The following is a 22,262-nucleotide window of genomic DNA, read 5'->3' on the forward strand; positions in this document are numbered from 1 at the left end:
TGAGCTACATTACACAACATGAGCTTCGCATCACCCGTCACCGTGTTGGACAAGACAACCCTGACGAATGTCTCGCGGGAAGGCTGGGCTGTTCTGCCGTTAGAGTAGCATCCCTTTCGACTGCCGTCTGAAGTGAAAAGAAAAGTTTAAAGACATGAAAGACGGTGAGGGCAGAATAACTCCACGGAAGGGCACCGGCATCTTCCCGTAGACTAAAACCAAACGAAACCATAAAACCGCCGGCAAAGCCTCGCTCTGTTGCGTGCGGATGCTAGTGTTGCTAGCTAACTGGGTCGCTGCGTAGTAAGGCATACAAACGATTTTCTCACTAACACTGCGCCTAGTGATGATTGTCTCCAACGTACTGTAGCTGCCCGGGTGGGGAGGAGTCTAGGAGAGGGTTTTGACTGAGAAGGAACTACTAACTCTGTGCTAAGGACGAAGATGGCAAAGGTAAGTTCGGAAAACGACCAGGGTTCGTAATTCTCAAGTTGCAATGTCTTGCTCCACTTTGGCCTTTCATTTTCCACTGCTCGACTCGGACTCACTCACTCACTCACTCACTCACCCCCAGTCTCCACGTCCCATCATTCTCATGCGGCCCTCTCAATCCCACTCTCACGCTCACTCACACTCTCACTCTCATGTTCTTATCTTTCGACATCCAGCATGCACGTACACCATACCTTGGGTACATACAGATGTGTGCAGGTCAACAAGCCCAGTTCCCCGGCTTCCCGGTTCCATCTTCCCCCTTCCTCTTGCTCCCTTCGTTTCGGGGAAGGATGACGGTTCCTAGACTCACAGGCTAAGACGCCAGGGACCCCTTCGGCTGGTGCTCTTCTCATTCCCCGATGCCACCAAGGGCGCCGCCCATGCCTCCACAGACCAACATGGACCACCTTAACCACCGCCACGACTGGTGACCCATTTGCCATCCATGTTCTCCAGCTGCGAGGTGCCCGTTCCTCTACGAGCTGCTGCTGTACGTGCTGCTCTAGCTGCATTCGAGCTGCAGTTGCCCAAACCCGCCAGCCGCCTGTCACTCTGGATAATCCCGCCCGTCTTTGACCACTGCTAGCCTGTAGGTACTTGAACAAGAAGTACAGATACCGCCACGGCCATCGGCAAGTCCCTGGACCTGATCTAAACCCGAACCGACGAGGCCTGTGAAGCCATTGAGACCAGCCAAACAGCGGCACGTACCTTGCTTGCCTTGCCTCGGGGGGAGTTGGCTACTGGCGCAAAGATGCCAGGACTTTGTTTTTATGTTCATTTGCGATATCGAGGGCACAAAGCTGCCGCTACACGTACACAAACAACCAGCACAAGCGCGTTGGGGGAGCAGGGACGGCGCACGAAGGTCTCACAACCACATGTTCGTCTTACCGATGCCATGCCTTGGAGGACCTCTTCACCAAACCCAATCTGTCTGTCGTCTTTCACAATTCATAATTGTTCGCATCAGCATCACCAGCATCACCAATAACAGCAGCAGCAGCATCGTAATCATTGTCATCGTCATCATCATCGGTGGTCTGGCCCGCCCTGCCAGAAATGCACTTCTTCGCCCTGCCCTGATCTTCTTCTCACCCCACCCACCCCCGAAATGACGATGAGGGACCAGGGCTGGCCCCTCCCCTCCCCCCCCCCCGCCCCCCCCCCCCCCCCCCACACCCCCAGGGACCGCCCCCCCCCCCCCCCCCCCCCCCCCCCAAAGCAGAGGGGGAGCCGGGGGCGCCCTGGCCCCCTCCCCCCCCCCCCCCTCCGCTAACTGCATCAGTACGGTAGTACATGCATCACTCGCCTCTCCCCGCCCTTTTCCTGCCGCATCGCGCATTGAAATCGACGTGGCTCGACGGCCTTTTTCTCCCCCTGCTTTTCAAAAATAAATGACATGCTTCAACGTCAGTCTGTCACTGTGAGGATGGTCTCGATGAGGCCCGAACGGCCTTGACCGAGTTTCCTTTCATCGCAATATATGGAGGCGAGTCTGTTCTTCTTGCCCAACCACCGGGCTGCTTTGGCAACTTGGTATTTCCCACCCCCGGTTCGTTTCGCCTCACCGGCTGGCGGAGTCGATGCCGCCAGAGAGGGCCCTGGCGCTTCTCGCCAAAAGCTGATCCCGGATGCCACTGCGGCCTGCCCAGTGCTCGGAGCGAGCGATACTCTACTACGTATACTTTACTTAGCCTGGGCACTGTCACGCTCTCTTGCTTTCTGCCCTAGCTTGTTGATTGCCCAATCGTCGACTTGTTGGCTGATGTCAATGCTATTATTGTTGAACCCTTGCCCCCTGCCCTCATTTACCTCATCGCTTTCCCTCCTAGCTCATGGTTCATGTACCGATCAACAAGTGCCAGCCAACCCAGCCCAGCCCAGCCCTGGTTGCGATTAGCTTGGGTCGGCTGAAGCGTTGACTGCATGGCGTGGTGCCATCGTAGCCCTCTCTCTGGCCCTCCAGCCTCGCTGCTCTCCTTCTACTCTTCTCTTTCTACTCTCACTCCCATTCTCGGTATCTAGACTCTCATATGGTTGGGAGCGTTCATTCATTCGGTCTCTTGTTCGCTTTCCCGCCTGCGGATTAAACATTTGCACGAACCCCCCCTCCTACAAATGTACCATGTAGCACGTCAGGCACGTATCTTGGTGCATCGCCTGGATATGGATACACACAGCTCGCTTTCGTGGATACGTCCAGGCTGTATGCATCCGCTGTTCGTAACCTTCGTCTCCTCTCCCTTTCTCGGCTTGAGATTCCAGTCCTACCCCTGGTCAGCTCTTACCCTGCCTTTTCCCACCGTTTGCACCTCCATCTTTCACCCCTTTGCTCTCCAGTCGGTCTAGGTACGGAGGACTCATCCGTCTGTTCGATCGTCCACCCACTTCACCCTCCCCCCGGCTGGCCTTGTACAAGCCCTTGCCTCTGCGGCTTCGAAGCTCCCAATCATTTCCCTCTTCCACCCCGACGGGTCGGCACTCCACGCCAGCTCTGTGTCGCCTTGGACCCCGCCGGACGCCGGGTAAGGGAGCCTGGCAAGCCACGTCCCAATCAACTGTTCGCTCAAAGCTGCGGCCATTTCCCGGTCTCCCTTCAGAAGTAGCTTGTATTCACCTTACCTACATTGTACAGCCTACAGCCATGGAGCTATGCCATCTTGTCTCAAGTCCCGCAAGCCCATATTTCCCAGCTGCCTGTCCATCACCCATGATTATCGGCACCCATGTACCGGTTGACCACGCGGGGGGTTCGACGACTAGTATGTGTACGTCCAGGGGTGTGGGAGGGTGGGAAAATGTAGAGAGGAAAAACTAGAGAGAGTGTGTGAACAGAGAGAGAGAAAAAACAAGGGAAATAATAATCCGATGTCGCTAAGGATCCAAGTTTATCACGACGTTCTGCGGCCAGTACCACACTCCCCACGCCTGGTCTGGTCTCTGGTCTGTGTTCTGTGGTCTGTGGTATGGCATCAGACGAAGCAGAAGCACTCACACCCAAGTGGCACACCCCTCTTCCTCGCCGCCGCCGCCGCCGCCGCTGCTTCTGCTGTTCGTCAGAGACAAGTACCAGGGCATGGAGAAAAAGAAACGACAGAGGAAACCGACGCGGTCCTCCCGTACCAAACCCAAACGGAGTTGGAGCATGATGTTGTGACTTCTTTGGATCATGTCCCTTTTCTCTCAACTTCCCTTCCTTTTCTCTCATCCCACCTCTCCCCATCCCAAGATGCAGCATGCCGTAGGGTGCCAGCCCAATTGATCCCTTACCCGTTGTCTACATTTGTTGTGCAAACATTTAATTGCCTCCAGAAACAGCATCTAGCTAATCTCGTCCTGCCACATCATAATCTTTTTACTCCAATGGGAATATCCCCATCCGTTTCACGGCCGACCTGATCCGAGTATAAGAACCACCGAGTGTCGCTACTTCATATACGTTTATCTTGAGAAATATCGACGATCCAAAACCGACTCCAACAACCACTATCTACCGCACAATATATCTGTCGATCCGACACCCCCCTCGAACAGTATACCTTTGAAAATCCATTCTTTGTTGCTTCGGCCATAACATTGCACTGCATGTACTCCAACAAGTCATACACGTCGACTGCCACCATGTCTGCTTCGTCGTACAACAGTCAAGCAGGCACCTGGCAAGAGCGGCTTGAGGGTAAGTATTTACTACGTCGACGTCGGCCATTACGAACGAAGCAGCTGATCAATTGCCCCACAGACGCTTGCCGCGAGGCCAACATCATGCCTCCCGTCTTCCAGATCGTTTCTGACCGCCGTGGTAAGCTTGGTAGCCCGGAATCACCCCACCTGATCTGCTCCCTGAACTGATCCTTTGCTCTGCACTTAGGCGGCCGTACCGCTTGGTCCAGTCGAGTAACTGTCCACGGACGTACCCTCTCCGCACGATTCTGGTACGACGGCAAGAATCTCAACAACGCGAAAGAAGACGCGGCCGAGATGGCTCTCAACTACCTTACCGGTTCGAATCCCAGCTCCCCAGCCAACAGCAGAGGCAGCTGGTGAAGAAGAAGAACAAAAGACCGATACAGACGTGCGAAGATATCCGCAACTTGCAGTGAACCATCCATTCGAGCATCATCTTCTAGCGTCACACTTTGTGTCTCTTTTTTTCCACTTGCGTTTTTTTGCTCTAGTTTTTCCCTGGGCCCTGGTTTCGGATGTTCAATTGTACGAATACACCTGGAGTTGAGATTGGGAGACATTGGCTAAATGCCACACGGCACAAGGGGACACTACGGGACATCGGCGTATGACTACATTTCTAGCTCGGGTCAATTGGGAGGCTCCGAAAGGGAAAGATGGTATTGATCTGGTCGAGGAGAAATGGCGCAAAAGAAACACTTGTTCTCACCACATCAATCCACAAGGGGTTGGTGAGAGGGGGCACACACACACGGCATGTACGGTTTTTCTCTGTACTCCTCACAATTTCACACGTGTGGAACAGGGACGGGAATTGGGAGAAGAAATTCTGGCACGAGACAGAACCTTGGCGAAACAGCACCGGCAAAACAGTTGACGGGGCCTTGAGGGCTTTTTTTCATCTAATTCCTTGTTGTTGGGCGGCGTTGCGAAGCCGGGCCCTGGTTGGTAATTGGGTTGCAGTTTTTTTTTTATTTAAATTTTTTTCTATTTTTTCTTACGGAGCGGCGTTAATTAAGGGAAAAAGCAACCACGAGCGCAAGGGATGCTGCGGTGGCATAGCTAACGTAGAAAAAGATTTACGTTGCACGGAGCTGGTTCCTCGCAAAGTTTCCAAAAGAGATGAGGACCAACATGACGAGACTTCCTTTTTCCGTCGTGATGGTGTGTGCGCATCTTCCCACGCCACTCTGCCTGCACTCAATCCACGTGCAGCGAGATTAATTCTCCGTTGTAGCTGCGGCGATGACATGCAAAGTAGCTCACCCAAGGAAGAAAAAGACAACAGTGGCTTCCTGATGACAAGCTGAATACTCTTCCCAAACGTATGAGGAAGACGGGGCGCAGAGGGGGGGTCGATTGGCACGGGCAGGGCGCAGACTCCATCTGTCCACCTCTCTCCTCTCCCCCACGATGACATATTTTGAGTGTCTGCTATCACCAATGCAGGAGGTAGTTGCGGTGTCGGCGGGCAGTGGGCGTCCCCCTTGAACAAAGATGAGCTAGGGAGTCTGCTAGCAACGGGACCGCAGCAGATCCCACGCCAGCGCAGCTCTCTATCTCTCTCAAAATCCAAGTACCCGTGGTGCCCTAAGGTAGGTAGGAAGGAATCTTGGGGCCCAGCTTAGCTTTTGTGAACGGTGGGGGGGCTGAATCAGCTGGTCTACGCTAAGAGCTTGTCAATGGAATGACAAAAGTTGACCTCTCTCTCTGTCTCCGTCTCTTTCGGTTTCCCCCATGGAGGACAAATTCACCCGCGGGGAGAGATAGGGATAACATGTTTTGCGCATCCGTGGGATGTAGTGAGAGAGGCGAAGAGTCGCGCGGCGGGCAGAGAAAGTGGAAAGAGCCGCTAACTGCCGTGCTGCAGGAATCTGCACAAGGGGGGTGGTGGGTTGTGCAGCGTGGGCAGGCAGCTGATCACCCATCCTCGGTGATTTTGATTTGTTCCCTATTCGGTCAACATGCAGCGAGGGGTTTCTCGAAGATGGATTCAGGTGTGTGTGGTGTGCGTCCTTCATCGGTTTGTCGAGCATTTGCGGCTTTCGACATGTGGGCGGGTTGCGACTGAGATAGGGAGTAGGTCCCTCCCACCATGGTGCGAATTTGACATCGGGAACTTCGCTCTCTCTCTCTCTTTTTCTGTCATGAAGGGCAAATTTGGGGGCGGGATTTTTGTCTCTGAGACCAAACCCACATGGTGAAAGTGCGGGATGTCAACAAGACATGGACGCCGTGCGCATCGGCCAAGGGATGGGGGTGATGGGGGTTGACGGGGGGTCTTCCGTTCCAAGACACTGTTGCGGCTTCAGGTGGCTTGGGATTGGAGGGGAAGGGGGGAAGAATTGTTGGTTTGACCAGCTGCGAGATAGAGACCTCTGATTCGGGTCTGAGGGAGCTGGAAGCCGCTTCGAGGGAGAGTCTCGTGACGGACGCCGGCCTGACACGAGAAGCCATTGATTTGAGTGGGATACACATGGTGATCTGACGAAAAGGTGTGGTGGCATTGGTGAAGAAGGTCTGCATATTCGGTGAGCCAGAGCGGGAGGTGGTGGGTTGAGATTGCCTTAGGTAAGGAATTTGAGGTTCGTCTCGATGGGCGGCACGGCCCCGACCGGTTCTGTGCCAGGATATGGCCTGTAGAAGCAAGAACGGCCGGCGGCAATCGGAATTACTATTTATCCCAGATGACGACCAGGGATTCACCCGACCCGAACTGAAGCTCGGACCCAAGTCGACCTGCAAAGGCGTAGGTAAGCAGTCGGCGTTGCAGGAGTGGAGCGGCAACATCCGCGCGACTCAATAATTTTCGTGGACCACGGATTGGCTGCGCTGGGTCGAGAATAGCCAGTCGATTTCACGTACTTTCCAACTCTGACCTCACGACAGCCCGAAGCCGCGAATCGCCTCAATCAGCGGTGTACGATACGAAATCGGCACGTGAAAAAAAATTCAGAGCCATGTCTCTGCGGCCAAACCTACGAACCGCCTGTCGAGCACTCGCGCTGCGCTCCCGACCCCTGCCCCCCCGACAGGAACCACTGGTTTGGGCCGCGACAAAACGAGGATACTCTGATGAGCTGCGAAAAGCGGAACGGAGCCAGATCCCGACGCTGAAGGCAACCGAGAATGCGGCCTTCCCTCATGGCCAGGAGGTCCCTGATTCTGCGCCGGGACAAAAGCAGGTATGGGTGAATAGAGCAGGAGATATATCGGCGGAGGAGAAAAGACGCTGACAATACTCGCAGCCGACAAACGAGGCCATCGAAGCTGCTGCAGCACTGAGTGAGCTAGCCGAGGCGGCAAAGGGGCAGGGTTCCGGTATCGAGGGCGGCCTGACAGAGGCCCAGGAGCAGACGCTGTACGCCGAGGGCGCCATCCCGCCCACGCAGTCGAACGGCGACGGCCTCCGCGACCTCGAAATCCTGGCCAGCGGTGGAATTATCGCACAGGTTGGGGACGCGGAGGTCGCTACATCACAGCCTCGGACGTACAAGTTCCCCCTTCCTACGCTCCCTCTGCCGCCCCACAGCCACCTCAAGTCTCGCTACCACCCGGTGCTAGACCAATTGACGAACCTGATGATGCGAGATGGCAAGAAGGCCCAGGCGCAAAGAGTAAGCTTGCATACCCCTTGGAGGATAGGGAATTATCCCAAGTAGTGGAGGGATAGAGAATATGCTGACGTGTGCGCGCGCGCCTGTTAGAATATGGCCATGGTCCTCAACTTCCTGCGAACCTCTCCTCCCCCGATCGTCAACCCGCGATACCCGCTCCTCCCCGGCGCCCCGCCGCCGGCGCATCTTCCTCTGAATCCCGTGCTATACCTCACACTGGCCGTGGACTCGGTGGCGCCGCTCATCAAGATCCGCCGCATCGCGGGCGGAGCCGGTGGTGGTAGGCCCCTGGAACTCCCGGCCCCTCTGGCCGTCCGCCAGAGGCGGCGCGCGGCGTTCCAGTGGATCCTGGACGTGGTCAACAAGAAGTCGTCCAAGGGGTCCGGCCGGACGCAGTTTGCGCACCGTGTGGCAGACGAGCTCATTGCCGTCGCCGAGGGCAGGTCATCCGTATGGGAGAAGCGACTGGCCATGCACAAGCTGGGTACGACGACGCGTGCCAACTTGAATGTCAGGGTCGTCAAGCAGCATTGAAGAAGGGATTTACGAAGATGAGGGGGGCAGGTTGTTTGAAAGTGTAGCAAAGCTGTATATTGTACTATATCACCCCGCCATTGTTGGTGCTCGAAAAGAGCCTTTCTGCCGACCTATTTCCCATCATGAACGGGGTGTTTCAATCTCAAGGATGAATATGTCTCGATCTGACTAGCTTTTGACCTAGCCTCCTCCGAGAACATCACTGCTGAAAGAATCCTCCACTACGGCAAGAGGCGAATACTTGATTCTTGAAACTCGCACTCAAGGATTCTTGCTACCGTTGTGGAAAAGCACGATGATCACCTGATTGCTGCCGGGAGATAAACGATGGCGAATGACGTCGGCATTGCAGAGGGGCAGGCGTACACTGCGAGTCTGCGACACAGCCTCAACATACGTATAAAGAGTTCACCACCCCCAAAAGTCTAATGCATCTCTGGCCAAAGGATAAAAGGCGGGTCTTGATGAGGCGATGAGAGAAACCGCACGCGACTCTCCGGGGCCGAAAGATTCCCGTCCTTACTCGATTTGCCAAAAATCCACACTTGCGGCCAAGTTACGAAACCGTCGTGCCGGTGCCCGGAAAGTTTTCAAAATGGGTTTACATGACAATACGCTCTCGGCCCGCAGTGACGTCTAATCTGTTTGCCGTCTGTCTCTCTCGGGCTGTGGCAGTCTACCCGAAGTAGCCCTACCTTTCCGGACGGCTGAAGGGTTCTTAGTCGGCGCCGGTCCACGGTGTACAAGTCACCAGTCGTGGCCTGCCAAGAGACGGCCGGTCTTGGCGGTAGACGCCGGCGTCGTCATTATCGCACTGTCGGGGTCACTGTGCGGCGAGCGTGTAAGTGCGTCCGCCCGGCAGACTAAGGGTATGACACGGGTTACGAGGCGCAGGACGGGACGAAGGCGGAGGCCGCGGGTCATAAGAGTTGGTAACAGGATTTCCTAGAAGAGAGAAAGTGAAGGCTAGAACGGTTGTGTATGTGTCGAAACCCCCAAAACAAATAAATGCAGTGTGGACAAGCAGAGAATGCGTCATTCACTTTCATATTCTCAATTTTCCTCCGTCGTTCGACATTACCGCTACACAAACGAGTGTACAGCGAGTAAAATCTTTGAGTCGACATACACGTAATTTTTTCTTCTCAGAACAGTCATAGAGTGTTTCTCGGTCTCGCCAAATCAACCAACTTTCTCTCTAACACTGTCTCTTCTTCGATTCATACCATACGATAAACCTGTGCCATTTGACAAACTTATGAAACCAGCCCTGTCGATCTCGCTCGAACATCAAGATATACGTAAGTGTTTCTCGGATCTCGTCAGCTGTTTCCCCATTCTTTTTTTCCTCATTTTGGTTTTAGAGCACATGGATCGTCGGGTAGGTACATTCATCTCTCTGAGACAGCCGAGTGGTCAGTCATGGAGTAGGGCACAGAGCCTGCCCTCTTTGGATGGTTTGCATATGAGTGTCGTGCATCAATCAGCAGACAACGTCCGGGAGGGAGCTTGGGCGACAACAGGGGGAGATAACATCCCACCTTTCGATTGAGTTTCGGGGGCAGCCAGAAGCCCAATGGCTCTCGGACGAGTGACGAGAATCACTGGGCACAAGGCACGATGTAGACATCTACAAGTGTGATGTGATTGATGGGTTACCTCACCGGGTTTCCTGAGTGGGCAGGTACCAGTCGTACCAAGACAGACGATGACAAAGCACTCACGGCACCCAGATGGATACAGAGACGCTGAGCATGTGAGAAGCAGTCCTCTCTGCTCCGCATGGATGGTGATCTTCTTCAGCCTCTGGGGAAATGAGTTTGGGAGAGAGTGAGCAAGGGCCATACGGACCAATTGGGCCGGGCTGGGCTATAAGGTACCCATGGCTCCATTGCAAATCTTCTTCCAAGCGTAGCCCCGAGTTGCTTGTCCGCGAGTCTCTGCACTTCCAATTGACCGGATCAGATGTCAATCAGAGGGATCGAGAGGGAAGTGGACAAAAGAGAAACGACGAGCAGGATCAGATGACTGCATTTGCCATGCATGCCGATGCCCAGAGTGACTTTGCCGCAGGCCAGTAAGGTAGCTGAGCTCCCACAGTCAGGGGCCCAGCCAAGGTCACAAAGGGAAAACGAGGAGGGCGTCGTCAAGGACGCCGACGCTAAAAACGGAGCACCTACCTACCTTAACTTCCTTACCCCTCCTCGAACCCTTCCCATCCACGTTATCCACGTTATCCACGTTTCCCCTCCTCTCGCCTCCACCGTCCCATTTCCACGTCCATCTTAGGTAGTCTGCGGCCTGCCTGCCACCCGCAAAACCCAATCCCCACTTCTTTTTCTTTGCTCCCCCACCCCGTCCTTCGTTCCCAATCCACGCTTGCCCTGCCGCTGCCACTGCCACGGCCACTGCCACCGGGGAACTTGGATTGGACTGGGACTAAGGCACCTTGGCAAAGGTAGCACGGCAAGGTAGGTAGAAAAGGGACTAGGGAACTACCTTACCTTACACCCTACGGAGACCTTACCTTATACTCTGACCTTTTGGCTCCATCCACCACCACTGCTACCAATCGTGTGCCGTGCGCTACCTTACCCTTCCTTCAACTCCTTGTTGTTTCCCTCACCTACCTACCGCACCCTTTTACCCTTTACCCTTTTCTTCTTCTCCCATACCACAGTAACTTGCTATTTCTCCTTCCTCCGGTCTTGGCAGTTCGACTCGTGCTTCACAAGCTAATTTAGGCCTCCAACCCACAGCGCACCTTGCTCACCTTTGATCTGTTCATTACGGAGCCATGATCTAAGGAGCCTCCACCGACCTCCATAACTCTACTGCCCCTACACAATGCTGTTTCTGCCGTCCAACTTGCACCGCCAACGTCAACATCGCAAGATCATCCCCCGTTAGATTAACCACAACCACGTACATCCAACCCGAACCAGACGCCCCCCGTTTTCGATTTTACATCAACGATAACATCAGCAACATCACGCGAACGAGTTATCCCCGCTCTTCGACCGCAAAGGCGACGCCCGCAAAGTCCTAAACGAGCCTCCCTCCCCGCCAACAGCGCAGTTAAACTCCCAAGTTCATTCAATATGTCGCACCAGCCCATGAGCATGGAGGCCATGCTCGACGAGGAGAGAAGAGATGTTCTGGCCTTGCTCGAGGGTACCGCCGCTAGATCCAACTGGAACACGGGTTCGCCCGTCTCTGCACGTTCGCCTTCGCCCTATACCTCGCCTCGCTCGCCCGTGAGAAGCATGTTGGATATCGGAGCCGATGGAGGTTCAAAAAGTCCACGTCTTGGAAACGCCGTGCCAGTGCGCAGCATGCTGGACATTAGTGGTCCTCCGCCTCCCGCCAGGAGCATGCTCGATATCAACACATCGGCTCCCAAACAAGCTGCCAGTGCGGGCCCTAGCTCTCCAGTCGAATCTCGCGCGCCTCACCCAAGGACGTTTTCCGATTCGCATTCCCAAAAGCCCAGCTTTGGCCCGCGCGCCCCAATCAATCGGATGGATCCGACTGCGGACTACCAATTTTCTGATATTTCTACTAACAACATCGGGACTGCTATGCCGAAGCGCAACACCCAGGGAAAGGCGCTGGGCGCAAAGAAGACGAGCGGCGGCGCCATGGCAGACGTTATGCGCGGTAACGAAATTCCGGGCATCGTCCTCCCCGGCGACAGGGCTCGCCACGGCTCCATTGCTAGCAACCCCGTCATGGGTGGTAGAAGCTCCAGTAGAGGTCAGGGCAGCAAATCCAAGTCTCCGCATGGCAGACTGAGTATGCGCTCTCGGTCACCTAATGTGAGCGGTCGGCTTCAGCAGATTCCTGGAACCGCCATCCTCGATGACGGTCGTGTGGTCGACATCTCAACCGCCTACCGCAAGCTGTCCGATGCGAATTTGGCATTTTCAGGCGGAGGCCTCTCAGGGCTGGCTGGACGCAAGAAGTCAACCGTGGACGATGCCGGTCTTGGCCGCCTTACGAAAGACTACCTCAGCCCTGATGGAGAGGAGCTCGAAGACAGCAGCGACGATGACGCACATAGTTCCTCTGATGAAGAGAACCAGAGAGGACGCAAAATGTCACCTCGGGATGAAGAGGGCATTGCCAAGTCTCCCAAACAAGCCGACAAGGGTGATCGCAAGACACTCAGTCTGCTTGCCGCGGCTGAGGAAGAGCGTAAGTAACTCTTGCCGAGCGAGGGTGGCTTCAGATGCTAATGAGCTACAGGTCTGGCAGTCAGTTCCAAGCAACCTCAATACAAATACAAATCATTGTTAGACGAGCCCTCCATCACACTCACCAAACCAGGCGGCGAGAAGTTGAAATCCAAAGCAGGCATCCGTCCGACCACGGCGTTCGACAACGAACCGGGGTCGGGAATGGCTTCAGCTGTCAACTCGGACGATGAGGAGGAACTCAACGACATCAAGCGCGCACAGAGACTGGCCTTCTCAAGGACGGAAACCCTCAACAACCCAGAGTTTTCACGAACTCTACGCATTATCATGCGCGGCGAGTTTGATCAAATTCAGAAGTCGGCCGAAGAGGAGCATCATAGATTGAGAAAGTACCTGGTAGCCACCGATCTCAGCGAGGAGTCGACGCACGCCCTGGAATGGACTATCGGCACCGTTTTGCGAGACGGCGATACTCTCATTTGTATCTACTGTGTCGATGAAGAGACTGGTATTTACTCGACCGAAGGAATAATGGTCCCCGACGAGCGTGCCGCGCACCAAGAACAAGCAGCCGCCATCAACGCCATGTCAAGCGCCAAGTCGCCGCCACCAGGCATGACAAGCGCCCCGCCTTTCCCTCACCTTCCGCGAGCCTCGGCCTTGAACAACAGCGACTCTTCTTCGCCGGCGCCATCTAGTAGGGAGCGCGGTCGTGCTGAGGAAGAGCGTCGTCGTGCGGTGAATGACATCCAGGAGAGAGTGGAGCGGCTGTTGCGAAGGACTCGACTGCAAGTGCGAGTGATCATTGAGGTTATTCACTGCAAGAATCCAAAGCATCTCATTACTGAGGTGATTGACATTGTCAGCCCTACGTTGGTGATTCTAGGCAGCCGAGGCCGTAGCGCTCTGAAGGGGTTAGTTGTCAACTCCATTCACCTCCCCTGTTTTAGGTCTGCTAACCATTCAATAGTGTGATTCTTGGCTCCTTCTCCAATTATCTCGTCACTAAGAGTTCGGTGCCTGTCATGGTAGCGCGGAAGCGCCTTCGCAACAAGGGCAAGTACAAGAGAGGTCCCCTCAAGCAGATCAATGACTTGAATAATCCGGGAACCAAGAGCCTGGCCAACGCAAAGATAGACTAGAAGGACCCCGCGCCGAGGCGTAGGCTGTCAGGGTTGTGGGATCGCTTCAATACGAGGCGAGCGTCATGGGCCGAGGAGGGGGAGGGAGAGGGAGAGCAGGCGGAGCAGTCGGGTCGGCGAAAGAGCGCTTGATTGACAAAACAATTCCCTTTTCATTATGTTCATACCAGGCTATAATTCTGAGGATAGGCCCGAGGCATGTATCCCAGGGCATTCGTGGGAGAAGGCTTTCCATTTGGGGATGAGATGAAGAGAGCAAGGTGGTTCAGGCTAGATACGAACCACGCGAGGCGTCTTTCTTGATTATTATTTCCCTCGGGCATTTGGTGACTGATCATGTCACAAAAAGCGGTCCAGTAGAAGACTCGACAACCCACTGGTTTAATCTTTACTCCATTCCATCACTCCGAGTCCATCGCACATGGTTGAGTCCTATAAGAAGGTGGGTTCAGAGAGCGTCAATAACTTGCTGGCGCTCAACAGTGACAACCCCGGCGACATGTAGCCCGACGTGCTTGTGCACGGGCATCCACTGCATAACTGCAAGAAAGCGAGCAGATGAAGTACGCTGATCCATCAAGGGTAAACGGACGCTCGTCATGGCCCTGAAGGAGTCACTCGAGGAAATGGACTTGTCGTCCGTAGGGGCCCCCGCCCGGCGACGGTTGATTCGGTAACGGGATTCAGAGAGTGGGGCATTGGTGCGGGGTGATAAGATACCTTAGTGGGTGTGGTTGATTGGGGCCAGCTCAGTCACACTTTTCTGGGTCTCTGTCCAAACGAGCCAGTCCCATGCAAGGTACCCCAGTCAATGGTACGTACGCAATTGTGCTCTGGGCCTGGGGGTCGAGGAGGGTGTGTTTGAGATTGTCATGATAAAGCGCAGAGATACAGTGTTAGCTGCGCTCTGGGTAGGGGTTTGGGCTCTATGGTGATGTATTGTGCGTGTCTTCGTGCTCACCTGGGGCGAGTCTTGGGTTCCCTTGCCCACACTACTCGCGTCTCGTTGGCGTTGTCGTCGAATCGGATGCTCCCGAGGCCATGTCGGTGAGTCATTTGATTGGATCGCGCAAGTTTTTGGAGAGATAGTCTGGGGTTTTGTTTGTTTACGTTCAAAAGTGGAAGAAGAGGGCAAAAAGGGAATCCCCGCCTTCACTTCTCGTCCTCGACATCGGTCCCGTGACTAAGGATGCAACCACTTAAACGTCCGAGGGGCAGACACGCTTGTTTCCTAAAACACGAACGACGCGGGTGGGCTGGGGCGCACGGGTATCAAGAGACAGGGGGGTTTGATGGAAAGGGAGATGAAGAGAGGGATGATGTATCCGTATCCGTAGGGAGAGAAGTTGAGGCGAGTGTCCAATTGCTCATCAACTAGCGATCAGTGGTCCTAGTGTAGGTAGGTACCTTACCTTAGTAAGTTAAGGTAGGAGGAAAGACGACAAACTGCGAGTGCACGGGAGAGCCAGGGCACGTACTCGCGCAGGTTATAGAGGTACCTTAGTGTCGCCATTGTTCGGTGTAGGGGTCCCTCTCTAAGGTAGTCCCTCCCACCCAATCCAGGGCCTGTGGTCCAGCCGCTCCCTTGACAGGCTCGGGCGATGATTGGGCGGCGGCCTCGAACCTGGCAAGTGGAGACGGGAGCTACCCAACCTCTCGATTTCGACTCGGTGGTTCGGGTGGGCATTGGGGATCCAGGTGCTGCATTAGAAAGGACTAGGAGAGGACGGGAGACACCCCATCCCCTCCCCTCCCCTTTCCCCCCCAAGGAATAGGATGCTGCTTCACATCTGCTTGCTGCAAATCTCCCGCTTTTCCTTACCTTCCCACAAACCCGCGGCCACTCTCAATCAGGTCACCTGCTGCCTCTCTCTGCCCACTCCAACTCCATCCTGTCCTATCCTGTCCCATCCTGTCCTGTCTCCTCTCCGAGAGGAGCGAAAGAGAGAGAGGTAGAGACAGCGATCCTAGGAGGGCGCATGGTCTGTCGCCGTTACCTTACCTTAGAACCATACTCAAATTCAACCTTTTTCCATCCTCTTACCCTACTCTTATCGCACCCGCGCATTTCATTCCCGATCAAGTCAGTTTCATATCGGGCTGGCCAATACTCACTTGCCCTGATCGGTTACATCAATCCGGGGCACTTCTACTGGCTTGCTCTCGCCTCTTTGCCTCATACATCCCACTTTCCCACCTCCCGCATCGCACTCCCGCAACTTACACGTCAAGTGAACCAACAAGGTACTTTTCTGCTCCGTACTAGCCGTCGACCTGCAGAAGAAGCTGTTTTCTGTCGCAACACCGAGACGACCGCGTTGAAGGGTGCGCGCCCAACTTACTCTGACCCTCATGCTTTCCATGCCGTCGCTGGTCACCGTCAACAATAACGTTTCCCTGCTGAGCATCACTATCGCTCCCAGCATATATGTCGCAACCCTGACCTTGTCCTTCGTCTTCGTCTACCTGTACATCGTCCAGATCTCGTGGAAGCCGACACTGCTACCCAACACCAGCTACTTTAAGCGCACAAGTCGAACCACCAAGACCGCAGAGGCCGCACTCGAGCCGCCTCCTCTCCCACCACCACCCACTTACAAGGCCCTACCCGCACCACCCGCCGCCGAGGCCAGCGGCGCACTCGTCCGTCGCGGCAACCGCCACTCCTCCCAACACTACCAGCAACAGTATGATGATGGCTACGAAACATTCGACGACGTTCGATCCTCTCGATCATTTAGACGCATCCTTGGGCGACTTCGAGCCGACGACCCCGCCACCCGGGAGGAGGGGTCCGCAGGGCGTGAACTTGTTCGGTCACCCGTCGCATCATTCGAGCTTCCGGTCAGACGACGCGGAGAGCGACCTGGGCCCGGATCCCGAAAACTCAGTCTCCGCCGGTGGCTACAGTCCTCCGGCCTGGCGCCGCCTCGGAAACGGGAGTCGCGACAGCGGCTTCTGGCGGCGGAGTGATGACCTGCTCGGCGCCTTCTCCCCGCAGCACCACGGACACCACCAAGGCTTTGGCGGCTTCAAGTCGAGGGAGTCTAGCCCCGAGTACGATAGCGACGGCGACGAGAGCGAGTCGGTATTGCGCAGGGCTATGCGCACGAGGTTGCCGACGGGGAGCATGAGTCCCGATAAGGCCCGGTCGCCGAGTCCCGAGCCCAAGATGGAGGATAGGACGATCAAGTTGGAGGATATTCCGTGGAAGGAGACGAGCCCTTCCGAGGGAACTTTGAATCAAGACAATTGTATGGCCTCGTATCTGAAACCCAACCCTTCTCCTCGTGTGTATGCGACTGCTGTCGGAGGGTATCATCAGGCTGACCTCGCCGATAGATATTAGATTCGCATTGCGCGCAGAAGTACAGCAGCGCACGGAACCCATCGAAGCCCTCGTACAATTCTTCCGCTCAAAGTGGCGCTTTTTGACTCACTCGTGGTCGTCCATGATCCTATCCATCCTCGTCGCCGTGCTCGCCGTAACTGCAACGCGCAACCTCTTCCAACCCGCTACGCAACAGCCGGTGCCCGACCTCGTCAAAGTCGCGGGCATCGCGCGGTCTTTCGAACCGCTCATTTACTTTTCCGAGAATGGCGCATCCCAGGTCGGCGATTTGCAAGCGACTGGGGTTGCTGTGTGGGATCTCGGCGAGAGTGTGCGCTCTAGCAATATGACTTCGGCGCCGATCATTGTCAAGGAGCTGGATGATCTCAGTGAGAGCTTGAAGACTCTAGCTGTTGAGCTGACAAAGTTCTTTGCGAACGTCGACGGCGATATTGATGGGTAAGCCTCACTGCAGGCGATCTTACTCATGAAGCATCTCACTCTGACACCGGCTATAGCATTCTCATTGTCATGGACTGGGCGCGCAGAGAACTTTCTCAAGTCCAACACCTTCCTTCATCTCCTTTCACTGCCGCCTTCGACAATATCCACAATCTCCTCTCCGAAGCCGGCGTTCTTGAAGACGGCTTCGGTACCCCAACGCGCCTTGGCTCTCTGTCGAGATATATATTTGGCATGTCCAACCCGCAGCGCACGCGCCTCACCCTCCAGCGCACATTCAATGAGTTCCTCACCGTGCTCGAGGACGCCATCAACTCGGAATTACAGCATTCCCTTGCCTTATTTGCTCTCTTCGAGGCCATCGACCACCAGTTCCTCAATCTCGCGCGCACCGTCGTCCGCGAGGCATCCGCGCAGGATGATCTGCACGCCGACTCGTTGTCGTCACTCTGGACGCGCATCCTGGGCGCAAACGCCGCAGAGGTGGCCAAGTACGAGCGCAACCGTCTGCTGTTGCAGAACGTGAGGGAGAAGACGGTGCGCAATAAGAGCATACTGGTCGAGCATAACGGCAAGCTCATGGCCCTCAAGGCCAATCTCGAGAACCTGCGACGCAAGCTCGTCAGCCCGCTTGTCAGGTCTGTGAACTCGAGCACCCTGACGCTTGAGGACCAGATCCGCGGGCTGGAGGACGTCGGGGGATACCTCGAGGGTGTGCGGACGCGGCAGAAGGGCAAGTTGATGGAGATGCTGTACGGGAGCGTTGGGAACAGTCGACGGCTCATTGAGGAGCGGACGTATGGCCGTACAGCATGAGTGATGAATTCTGGGATTGGAATCATTTGGGTCCCGGTTTCATCATCTCCTTCTTGATTGTTTGCCCGTCTACACTGCATCGTGGCGTATTTGGACACTTAGAGGAAAACCCCACCCGGGCGGCGTTTTTTGCTGAAGCGGGCATAGACTTTCTTGTCGAGGCGAGTGAAGGAGATAATGATATCTCTCACGCATTTTACTGGAGTTGAGGATGGGTTGCATGAGGAATCGTCTATTGGTTATGGGACGCGTATGTGCTTGGCGACCGCCTTGCGTGGAAGACAGAGAGAGGGACCTTCAGTGTTGAACACGGATATGGGAAAGGGCGTTTTGGAAACCAGTACCTGTAGGACAATTACGCATGTAAAGACTTTGGGACAGGGCGTCTTTGGAATTGAATTTTTGTCATGGTGTAGGTAGCGGAGTTGCGAATCAATGCAGTATTACATCTAGACTTTTGTACCTTCAGCTGTATGCTCATGTGGAAGGCTCAGAAGTAATGGTTACCATGGCAATGTTGCTAAACCAACTACAGAATACACATGGTTTGTTTGGTCGCAATGAATTCTATCGTTCGGGACAGGTAATCGGAGCGCTGGTTAGCAACTTCAACAATGTGTTGCACTCCTAGGCTATATTTGGTGAATCGGTTGTGTCCTATATTTCAAGCCTATCGAAAATCTCGCCCTCACTGTTTGTTTCTGCCGGTGGTTCATTGCATGGGGAACTATGGCAGAGGCTATTCATGAAGATGACGTGCGGCTACAGCTTTTTACTCAAGTCTACAGGTAGCAACGAGACTCACCTGCGCGACATTTCAAAGCTCATCGCGCGTTGAGTCAGTGACTGCCGAGATATTCTTCAAGATCCTCGCATCCGCTGCCAACGGCCGAAACCCAATAATCTCCAACAACTCCATGATCGTGTGGGTTCCGGTGCTTCGCGTGTTCGTCACGGACTAGAGATGGAACTGAATAAGTACAGGCATAACTATGATGCCTTATATATAGTTGGCCGGGCGGGTACAACAACGTCTGCACTCGGGTAGAGCTGGCTTTGCCCCCTAGGACAAGTTCAAGGATGAGAGGAAATCAGACTTTTTTGAAGATAAAGGAGCTATTGATACAAAACCACGAAATAAGGCTGTGCAACTCGTTGATTTCTCTGAATTAGACCTCTCTAGAATAATACCGGGTCGGTTTTAAATTCGTGTTTGATACACTTTTAGGAGCACCTTGGTACGCATTTAACATTTGTAGATCAACCTGAATCTTGATGAAGTTGTCGTCTGACGCACTTTAATATACTATCAAGAGGGACGACTTTTCCGGCCTCCTTGTTCTTCTTCTATCTTTTCGGAGGTTATCACCTGGGAATTACATCATATTGGTTGATGATGGCTAACAATAGGCAAGCTGTCCAGCTCGCGTCGATGTCCCAGGCACCTGTTGTAACCTGTTTTTCGTGGTCTAAAGGATATCATTAAAACAAAGAGAAACCCTCTTTTTCCCAGATCGCCGTATAATCCTGTTTTGCCCCCGTCTATAAAAGCACCCCCCTTCCCCTCCCCTTAAAAGCCCTCGATCAGCGTCCCGATACCCTTCTCCTTCGCAAGCTGGATCATGTGCATACCAACTGACAAGTCCATGAGCCCCAGCCCGACGCTCTTGTAAATCACCGTCCCGTCCTTTAGCCATCTCACCAAGGCGTCTTCCTTCTTGCGCTTGTCAGACGACCGCTGGCTCGAGCTCCGGCGCAACATGCTCGGTCCCTTGCTGCTGCTGCTGCTGCCTGTCGTTGACGAGTCTTTGCTGATGGACGATCGAGACTCTGACACGGACGCGCCGTCGGACCCGGAGAATGCAGACTTGATGGAGGGCGATCCCGAAAAGTCGAGCTTCTCCAGCTCCGAGGCCGCGATGCTCGCCGTGTCGTCGTCGGCTGAGGCCGCTCCCTCTTCTTCGTGCATCCGCCGTAGCATAATCAGCTCTCCGAGTCTAAAACGCAAATCAGCTTTCCATCCAAAATCTCAAAATGTGACCAGCCTTCTCCCTTCTCTCAGCGGTAGGCACTCACTCGACAAGCTGCGTAGGTTGCAGACCGGCCGCGATAATCTCCCCAGCCTCCTTCAACGCCCCGTCTAGCGTGTCGACAACAATCACCCCGCCCTCGGGCGCGTGCTTGTGAAAGTGCCAGTGCGGCTTCTCGTGCTTCGTCGCCTGCAGTAGCAGACCCTCCGGCAGCTCCCTCATCTCGGGCCTGTAGCTCCCAATCGCCGCGATCAGCCGTCCCTTCCTCCTCCCCTCGTGGCTCGTCAGCACCTCGGCCTCGAACAGCTCCTCCGTCGAGGGCGTGCAGCAGTACACCACGTCCGCGTCACGAATCTGCTCGCGCTGCAGCCTCTTGAACTCGCCGTACCCGGGCGTCAAAATGCTAAAAGTCGTCTCGGCCCAGCCTTCGCGCTCCTTGATGTGCGCGGGGACGCCGTAGAACTGCTTCATGAAGCCGCGGGCTCCGTCTGAGAAGCGGCGGTTGATGACGTTGACCTGCTTGATGGTCGCGCCGCGGACGAGGAGGGCCAGGCGGACGTGCCAGTAGGCTTGGAGGCCGGTGCCGAAGACGGTAATCGTTTTCACCTGGCTGCGGCGGGCGAGGAGGCATGTGGAGGAGAGGGCGGTGCGGAAGGCCGTGAGAGTCTTTGCGTGGAGGAAGCCGACGGGCTGGCCGTCGGGTGAGAGGAGGGTCACGGCGCCAGTGGGTTGTATGGATGGTCTTAAGGGGTCTTGGGCTGCTTTGCTGGAGCTGAGTGTCACGACTACACGAGGTGTCAATATTGAAGTTCGGGGAGATGATGAGAGGATGTGAGAGTCACCTTTGCAACCCATGCCTTGAGGGCCGACTGAGGGCATGTACAAGGTCGTTGCGCCCGTCTTGAGATTCTCTGTTGAGACGCGCTCCGGTTGGTGATATGTACCATCCTCAATGTTGTGCGTGTTGGTCGAGTACTCGTGAAGCGCCGTTGAGATCACCTTTCTGAACCCATCGAACTCATCGGCCGTCAGATCGGCCAGGATCGTCTTGATCTGGTCGTCTGTGAGAACAGTCAAGACCATGGCGTGCTATGAGGTGGATGTGAAAGGTCTTTCTGACTATGCTTTTTGGAGTGCTTGTCGTGAGCGGCTTTACCAATGGGCCCCCATCAACTGCGATGAGATGTCACCAGTGGGAGATAATTTGATGCTGAAGCGGGGTTCTTTATTTGTCCACACTTATGCTGACTCGGGCTTACGGGGAGCTAACGCCGTCCTTATATCGGGAAGTAAAAGGCAAAAATCCGGGGGCTTCGAAGTACTCAGCACGCGGGTTGGATTCCCGTAAACTGTTGTACCGGCTCATCCGCGCCAAGAATCTAAGAAAGCTGCGCCGTTGGTGCCCCGCGGCATGCGAATTCTGTGGTATGATGTAATTGTCGATACTGGATCTGCGTTCGACTAGCTGGTGCTGACGGACTCTCCACATGTGCGCCGCCGAGGGCACATGTCACCCCGTGTTGCTTGCTCTCGTAACCTCCTCGTGTTGCCAACTGTGGTAAAAGCGAAGAACCTTGGCGGCAGATTTTACGAGGGACGGGCTCTCGAATTGCGCGTGCCAGCCGAAAGCGAAGCGGGCTTGGCGGTTGACTGGGCCGGGATCCGGGGTTGCAACACGGCGGGATTTCGGCCTCGAGTAGCAGGGTAGGTATCGCCGGCCCCGGATCCGATGGGCACCTTGTCGACACCGAATGTGCATGATCAAGCCGGAGACGTCAGGGCTGCGCTTTGTACCTCTAGCGGCAAGTTGTGACGGACACGGCCTCTGGCACCTGAGGAGATCGGCAAAGGGCACGAATTCCCGGGTTTCTCTCAATGGCTGGCTGGCTGGCTGGCTGCCTGATTTCTGCCTGCTTAGCTCTCAGTGTGATGTCAGAGGATTGTAC

The 22,262-nt window shown here is 55.0% G+C and overlaps 6 protein-coding genes across 6 annotated transcripts; 4 read left to right on the forward strand and 2 right to left on the reverse strand.

The window, feature by feature from the left end:
- Positions 1 to 4,083: 4,083 nt before the first annotated feature.
- On the forward strand, positions 4,084 to 4,542 carry CORC01_04421 (uncharacterized protein; the record flags this gene model as incomplete). The annotated part of the gene is made up of 3 exons (XM_022616068.1): positions 4,084 to 4,174; positions 4,238 to 4,297; positions 4,367 to 4,542. 3 exons carry the CDS (start codon positions 4,084 to 4,086, stop codon positions 4,540 to 4,542), a joined length of 327 nt encoding a protein of 108 aa, XP_022477376.1.
- A 1,785-nt stretch (positions 4,543 to 6,327) lies between these two features.
- On the reverse strand, positions 6,328 to 6,639 carry CORC01_04422 (uncharacterized protein; the record flags this gene model as incomplete). The annotated part of the gene is made up of 1 exon (XM_022616069.1): positions 6,328 to 6,639. One exon carries the CDS (start codon positions 6,637 to 6,639, stop codon positions 6,328 to 6,330), a length of 312 nt encoding a protein of 103 aa, XP_022477377.1.
- Positions 6,640 to 7,142: 503 nt separating this feature from the next.
- On the forward strand, positions 7,143 to 8,333 carry CORC01_04423 (30S ribosomal protein S7; the record flags this gene model as incomplete). The annotated part of the gene is made up of 3 exons (XM_022616070.1): positions 7,143 to 7,367; positions 7,431 to 7,799; positions 7,890 to 8,333. 3 exons carry the CDS (start codon positions 7,143 to 7,145, stop codon positions 8,331 to 8,333), a joined length of 1,038 nt encoding a protein of 345 aa, XP_022477378.1.
- Positions 8,334 to 11,437: 3,104 nt separating this feature from the next.
- On the forward strand, positions 11,438 to 13,677 carry CORC01_04424 (universal stress protein family; the record flags this gene model as incomplete). Its single annotated transcript, XM_022616071.1, has 3 exons — positions 11,438 to 12,533; positions 12,585 to 13,449; positions 13,506 to 13,677. The coding sequence occupies 3 exons, from the start codon at positions 11,438 to 11,440 to the stop codon at positions 13,675 to 13,677; spliced, it is 2,133 nt and encodes a 710-aa protein (XP_022477379.1).
- A 2,361-nt stretch (positions 13,678 to 16,038) lies between these two features.
- CORC01_04425 (uncharacterized protein) lies at positions 16,039 to 18,286 on the forward strand (the record flags this gene model as incomplete). Its single annotated transcript, XM_022616072.1, has 4 exons — positions 16,039 to 16,395; positions 16,478 to 16,931; positions 17,020 to 17,467; positions 17,527 to 18,286. 4 exons carry the CDS (start codon positions 16,039 to 16,041, stop codon positions 18,284 to 18,286), a joined length of 2,019 nt encoding a protein of 672 aa, XP_022477380.1.
- Positions 18,287 to 19,856: 1,570 nt separating this feature from the next.
- CORC01_04426 (UbiD family decarboxylase) lies at positions 19,857 to 21,399 on the reverse strand (the record flags this gene model as incomplete). Its single annotated transcript, XM_022616073.1, has 2 exons — positions 19,857 to 20,283; positions 20,363 to 21,399. 2 exons carry the CDS (start codon positions 21,397 to 21,399, stop codon positions 19,857 to 19,859), a joined length of 1,464 nt encoding a protein of 487 aa, XP_022477381.1.
- Positions 21,400 to 22,262: the final 863 nt, after the last annotated feature.

This window comes from Colletotrichum orchidophilum (genome assembly GCF_001831195.1).
Source record: "Colletotrichum orchidophilum strain IMI 309357 chromosome Unknown Scaffold_29.1, whole genome shotgun sequence".
NCBI classification, from domain to species: domain Eukaryota; kingdom Fungi; phylum Ascomycota; class Sordariomycetes; order Glomerellales; family Glomerellaceae; genus Colletotrichum; species Colletotrichum orchidophilum.